The following is a 7,154-nucleotide window of genomic DNA, read 5'->3' as shown; positions in this document are numbered from 1 at the left end:
TACAGGACAATGTGGCGGAAATGGCCTGGCCAATTATTGGCGGTGAAGTCCGCAGGCAACTACGCAACTAAGACCTTGGATGTATCGTACAATGTATTTGGAACTTAGAACATGCACTAGATAACACACTGTTTAGCAATTTTATGTGCAACAACGTACGTATGTGACAAGTATCACATTTCAACTATTTCGTCTTAAAAATGAGAGTCCAAAGTCTCCATAGTACGACACTTACCTAATTTAGGTGGTCTAAGCATTAAAGTAAAATATTATCCCCTTAGTAGCCAACTAAATTCAAAGTTGTATTATTACAATTTTGTCACGTTAAACATGTATAAAGCATACTCATGTATATAGAGGGGAAAAGGGAAAATGTTGAATGGTTCCTCACAGTGTATGCAAACGTATTCATAAGTAGTTCTCTCATTTTGAACATAAATAAGCATGCATTCCATAAGCTTTGTCCAATCATATCTGCTGGATGACCAAAAGGATGAAACTGTCTCATACTCATAAAATCGATTGATAGTTGATGAGCAGTATCTTATAACTCTAACTGCTGGGGCCAAAAGAAAAAACAAGTTCAGTAGATTTTTTCCTCCTCCAGCCAGCAGAGTTTAAAAAAGTTCACGAGTCAAGAGGAAGGGGGTGAGAGTGGTATCACGGGTGCATCAGTCAATCACTGTCCTCTTCATCTGCACCCACGTCGCTTTCGTCGTTTGGTTCGTTGCCTTCCTCAATCTCAATTAATGCAGCTGCTGCAAAAATTAAAAGCGATGGAATATTGGTATAGAATGAAAGTAAAACATTAAAAAGGCAACGTAAAACACGATGAATACGACTGCGCCTTTAATTCCTCCGCCTGATCGGTTTGAAATGCTGTATAACGCTTTTCCAAATTATATAAATCATTGCAAACATGTTTTTTATACATTCCCTGTATGGAAAAAAAATGTAGACCGCCATCAATAAACTTTTTGTACAGAGGAGCTCACTGATGACAACTTCAAAAATCAACATCTTTCTTGTTTTTAATCGGAAATCGCTCAAACTTTCATTTATTTGTTTCTTTAACTATTCTGCTTTCATTATTACCAACTTAATATCGGGCGGCAATTCCAATTCAAACCAAAAATTATATTAAATTTTGTATAACTTCAACTTTTAAAAAGATTGCACATAGAGATATATATATATATCTAAATGTAGATGATTAGTCTGTTTTCCTGGAATGTTCCTTTTTGATCATTTGCGGTATGGTTGTAAATTCAAACGGGTGTTGCCTTGAAATTATACTAAAGTAACGAATTTCTATAGCGGTACTAATTTATAGGTCTGTATTCAACAGAGAAAACTACATTTCAGATGTCGAAAAATATTTACAGAACCATTCTCATTCTCAAATAACATTTATAGTTTGGGGTCATTTATACCAAAGCTAACTACGAACTGGCCTGTTAGAAAATGTTACTTGCACATTAGTGAAATGGTTACCTTTCTTTTTTTCTTCTCTCTTTCGGCGTCCTCCAGACCTGTCACTGCTGTATCTCAGCCACTTAAGATATTCAGTAGAAGTATTTGTGGGAGATTCCTCATGATCTTCTAGTGGCACCTTAAAAACGAGAGATTTCTTTGTCTTAATCTGAAAATACTTCATCACACAAGCGTTTTGGTCATTTATGGGTTAAGCCAATCAATAATTATATTCAATACTAGCCTGACTCAGTGTTTCTCACCTCGATCGTGATCTTAGAAACTATTCAAAATAAATTGTGGAAATCAATAACGGAAAAGCTTCTGATGATTTACTGCGGAGGGATCGTACCCTTCTCTGTTTTTTAACGAAGTGACTGCTCTGTTTTTGCATAGCTAGTGAGACAGATATACAGTGACGTAGCGAAAACTCGGTCATTGGTGGGAGGTGGGGGGGGGGGGGGCACCATACGTAAGTCTATTAGATTAACATTTTTCAACCAATCTTTAGTTACATGCACCCTTTTAGGAATTAAACAGTTTCCTGTCACCCTCATCCAAAATACATCAATGAGGATTTGTTTTCCATCCCTATTAAATGTAGACGTACGAGCCCATTTCTGTGTGAGGAAATAAAATGATTGTTGATATAAAACAAAATACAACAAATATGGTGAGGGCTCCTCTTATCCCCCCCGTGACCCCTGCCCCCCCCCCCCCCCCCCCCTCTTTCTAGCTACACCACTGCAGATAGACTACAAAGGATAAATAGCGTTTGACTTGTTTTGGTACCTATTCATTGCACTTGGACATGAAAGAAGAGTAAAGAGAGAGGAGGGCAACTGAATACAAATTTCTACATACAAAAAGGTAATTGGAAAAGAAAGAACAGTGGAAATGAGATAATAAGAAAACTATTAGATGATGTTCATATGCTGATCCTTTATGGTTGAGAATAAATATGTGAAAATATGTTTTTAAAGAAATGAGAAGAAAACCAACAAAATTTGAGTAAAATGAAATACAGAGAAAGATGGATATAACAGACAGTGCCAAGGTTATGACTGACTATTTACAAGCAACCCTTGTAGCATATAAAGCAATATGGCAAAAGGGTACTAAAAACAGTTTTTTAGAATGTAATTTCCCTTTTCATTGCATTAACTTTGAACTCTCAAGGGGCCGCATAACATTGTTTCGTGGGACATATTTAACCAGGACCCCAAAATTAACAGTTCAGACTCAAGCTTACGCATTTTGACCAACATTTTGAAGAGACATTGAACGCACCTGAGAAGGGAAGATGAACGAGAAGAAGAAGAATAAGCAGAAGAAGAAGGAGAAGAGAGAGAAAAAGAGCGGGGAGAAAAGGAAGGATAATAAATGGGGATAGATTCTAGAAAAAAAAAATTCATTGCGATTGATCCACAAAAAAGAAAATCCATCCAAACGTATAACTGATAATTGTGTGACTCAACATCAAGGCCCTAAAAGTGACCGAATACTTCACATAAATTTATTTTTAGTGGGTCGCTATCTTACATTCAAATTATCTCTGATGAAACCGTTTTGGGTTTTGTGTTCCATGTGGCACAGTGCCACAGGGAACACAACACCGAAATACGCGTACAGTACAAACAAATTCATAACAAAACAACAAAAACATACTCGTTAAAAAAGAAATATAAAAGTTCTATTTCCAGATTCTTCAAATAAAAGGAGGAGGAAATTTTAGCCTTTCTGAAAATGTTATAGCCTGGAATTTAAACAGTTTCCAAAAAGGATATCATTAAGGTTTCCAACTTTTGTAATAAGTTCATTTGTATGAAAGCGGATCAATGGCAAATGTTTGAAATAAATCCGACCAATAATACGAAAGTTATGAGTGTTTGATATATATTGGATCAGTATATCTACAAAGTATGCGAAACCCAAATGATTGTGATTGCTATAGTAATAACTCTCCCGTTTGTGGGGTAACAAAATATTGTATTTCTTATTACTTTTTTCTCCTAAGCGCCTTCTCCCTTCGGGCAATGATAAAATGTATTGTGGAAAGCATATTAATAAAGATTTTCGAAAAAAGAGAAGACACTCTCAAGTCTTAGATTTTAAAAACTTGACATTTTAGTAAGTTTGTGTATTGGTTGGAACACATTGGGAAAATTATCCGGCACTTCCTAATAGCGACACTACCGATTAAGCCAATTTGAAGTGCCGAAATGTTTATTGATTACAGCTTTGAAAAATGTATACTTTCCGTATTCTTGTCCGATTTAATGAATCTTTCACCAATCTGCTTATCTGTTTTCTGCTTTCTTTTAGAGTAGTTGTCTGTTAAGGTGGAATTATCCAATTAGGGCGCACTGCTAAAGGCGAAAAGGCGAATTGTTGAAACTCGCCTAGGCGCCTTGAGAGGTCGACTTTTTAGAGAAGACGCGAAGGGATCGAACTCGCCTTCTTGCTTCTCGGGGGTGTATGGAAAGCTGGTTTTTCATTCCTTGTATTTTGATTTATTTTGGTGTTAATATAATATATAAGTATAATAGGCTTAAGTGCTGTTCATTTCAATCAAAATGAAGGAAAGAGTAAGTATCTTTAGCTATAGATTTGTAAAATAAATAGATTACATATCAAGAGGACATATTTCTTATAACAAAAAGTAAAATACTTACGCAATATAACGTCTGCAATGTCCATTTTGCAAATGCCGACTTTTTGTCCCATCCCTTTCCAATTCAAATTGGTAGCGAGTTCGTCTTCAAGCATCGCTTTGAGTATCCGAGCAACTATTTCTTTTTCGGTCGTTCCACCGAGCGTACCAAGAGATTTAATCTGTGATTTAAGCAGTGATAGTTAATTAAGAGTAACGACTCGAGAGCATGTATGGTACGTAGGCTACATCTTAGTTTTAATTGATAAAATGTGGCACACTTATGGTAAGGGGCGGATCTAGGGGGTGGGGGGGGGAGTAGGGGGTTTAACTCAACCCCCCCCCCCGGGCTGCTAAGTGAAAATGTGATGTGCATAGAAAAACGCCATTATGTGTCCAGACCCGCACAGTATTAGTAGATGCCAGGAAAACATCACTTACGGGGGGGGGGGTCCAAAAATAGCAACAACACAAAAATCGCTCAGCGAAATATCGGCCGGCGCGATTTTACTATATGTAAAATTGCTTCTATATAGGTCAGCATCAAACATAACATATCGACATCTAGTCCAACTCGGTGTCATCATCTTTGCATCATCATTACATCATCTTATCTACTTATATTTATATAGTAAACTGTAATAACAAAAGTTATTTGGCCTGATAAGCTTACAAGTTTCTTTTTGAATGGCTTCGCCTTCAGCTGCTCATTCAGCTGCTCCAGCTCAGTGATGTTAGAGACTGGCAGGTGAGCCTCCTCTCCCATGTCCATGGTGTCTGCCTCAACACTCTGGCCTCGAGTATTGAGCAGACTTTGCATCATGGTGGCATTCTGCCGACCCTATTGCTTGATTTCATTCAGCAATCGGATGACACCTGCACAGAGCAAAGTATAGAAGCAACGGTTAAATTAAATGAGATATCACATACCGGTAGTGGCGATAAGCAAAGAGAATTTTTAAGTAGATTAAATTGAATATATTAAATATATTACAGGTATAAATACATACATACAATTAAAGTTGGTAGAATCCGCTAAAAAAAAAAAATCACTGGACATAGGCCCTCATCATAGATGATTGCATAAGGCGGGAAATTGGTTATTTTGGAACAGAAAGGACAGTCGCTAAAAACGAGGTACATAATAAGGCACTGCTGGAAAAGGAATTCCTATGTGTATATGATAGTGTACATGCATAAGGTACTTAATGTGCTCGAACTGTTGGACACTTATCTGTGGAGGAGCAGGATTAATCGCGTTACTCGTTGTAGGCGTGTCTGGACCAGGTGCGCGGGAAGTTGTAGGCGTCTCTGGAGCAGATGTGCGGGAAGTTGTGGGCGTTGAATGCGTAGACGACCGGGAGCTAGTGTATCCTGGAAAGGTAGGGGTGAGGGCCGGGGTGAGGTTAGCTTTTTCGCCCTCTTGGCGACAAGTTCGGGTTCGTCATCGCTGCTTTCTCGAAAGCGTCCAGGGCGTCTGTAATATATAATAACAGTTACATAAGCCTTATAATAAAACTATTAGTAATGATAACGCCACAGGCGCCAAATCTACTTGAAATCAAATCTGCATTGTATACCTTAAAAACAACAGGAGTAAGAACATATCCAAATAAAAAGGAACAATTAGTTATAGGCCAAATCAAACATAATTTTTAAAGATATATTTCAATAACCCCCCCCCCCCCCCCAAGTCATGGACACAATGAGAGCAAAATATGTATTGTTCACTATTAATAAGTCAAAATATTACAAACAGAATTTCCTTTAATTTAGTCAGCTGCTGACAATCTTACACAGAGCCATGTATGTTAATTTACTTTTCATTTTTAATCCTAAAAGGGCCGGATATGTTGGTGCCCTCTCAGTCAAGTGAAATGTTAAAGAAATTGCTATCAGTTCTAATACATGACAGGAAATGTAAGAGTCAATTAGAATTTGAACAAAATGGTGTCCTTACCCTACTCTACGTCTACCAACGTGTTCGTCGTCCGTGGTTGCCAAGGGTAAACAACTTTCAGCCTTACTGAGTTTTTTTCGGGCCTTGTCATAGGAAGCTGATTTCAAATTTCAAAGAAATATAAAAAGAAATAAAGGGGAAAATAGGAAGGGGAAGAAGAAAAAGAAAGAAAGATAAAAGGAAAAATGGAAGAAAATAATGTTTTAAATAATAATAATAATAATAATGATAATAATAATAATAATAATAACAATAATAACGTTTTATTTACCCAGGGTAGCCACTTCAGTTATGAAACTGCTCTTCCAGCGGGCCCTGCATAACATAATATGTTTTCACCACTGTCATTATCTTTTGCAACGCTGTAAACAAGTAAAAATACATCAAATATCCCCCAAAACATCTTATAAAATTTCAGTTTTGTTTTCACTGAAACTATGATATTTCATGGATGGGAACGAGAAAAGATTATTTATGTCGGCCTATGACATATCAAAGAATTCAAATTGTCATCATTTTGTGTAGGACAGAAGAAGAAAAAAAAATTAGCATAACTTGCGAAATAACAGTTTAAGAACTTGTTTTAACTGTCACGTTTTAGTTCTTTGTGCTACGTTAAAAAAAAACGAAAACAAACGCTTATTGTACATGCAGCAATATCAGCTTTACTTCTGTCGATAAAGTAAAAGTAAATTAAAATGTATATGCTTTCAAATGATAATTTGTTTTATATCTATCCATTCATGCTCAATCGAGCAACATTGTTTTGATAATGGCATCTCAAAAATCCATCTGTGCCAGATTTTGGTAAAACATTAATAATGTTAGTATTACATGCACATATGACGAAAATGTAAGATTTTATGTGCATTCGAATGAGCAGTTAGAAAGAAAAAGGGTGAACATTCATTTCCAAAATGACGGTGCACCCTCAGATTTTTAATCAATCAAATTGAGCAATGAAACAGTACCCCTTTTGTGATTGAAAAGGGTGCCTGTATGAAATGTATGGCGCCCGATATTTTGATTCCTGTATGAAATATCACCTAGCTGTCCGTTTCTGCTCTT

General features: G+C 36.7%; 1 protein-coding gene across 1 annotated transcript; it reads right to left on the bottom strand.

Moving 5' to 3' along the window:
* Window positions 1-675: 675 nt before the first annotated feature.
* Window positions 676-5,409, bottom strand: LOC115926184. The gene is made up of 3 exons (XM_030990759.1): window positions 4,800-5,409; window positions 4,149-4,308; window positions 676-758 (listed from the first exon to the last, which is right to left on the bottom strand). The coding sequence occupies exons 1-3, from the start codon at window positions 4,947-4,949 to the stop codon at window positions 676-678; spliced, it is 393 nt and encodes a 130-aa protein (XP_030846619.1). The 5' UTR covers window positions 4,950-5,409.
* Between the last annotated feature and the right edge of the window lie 1,745 nt (window positions 5,410-7,154).

The sequence above is a fragment of the Strongylocentrotus purpuratus genome, unplaced genomic scaffold, assembly GCF_000002235.5.
Source record: "Strongylocentrotus purpuratus isolate Spur 01 unplaced genomic scaffold, Spur_5.0 spur5_scaffold_19, whole genome shotgun sequence".
NCBI lineage: Eukaryota > Metazoa > Echinodermata > Echinoidea > Camarodonta > Strongylocentrotidae > Strongylocentrotus > Strongylocentrotus purpuratus.
This window is presented reverse-complemented; position numbering and strand designations above follow the sequence as displayed.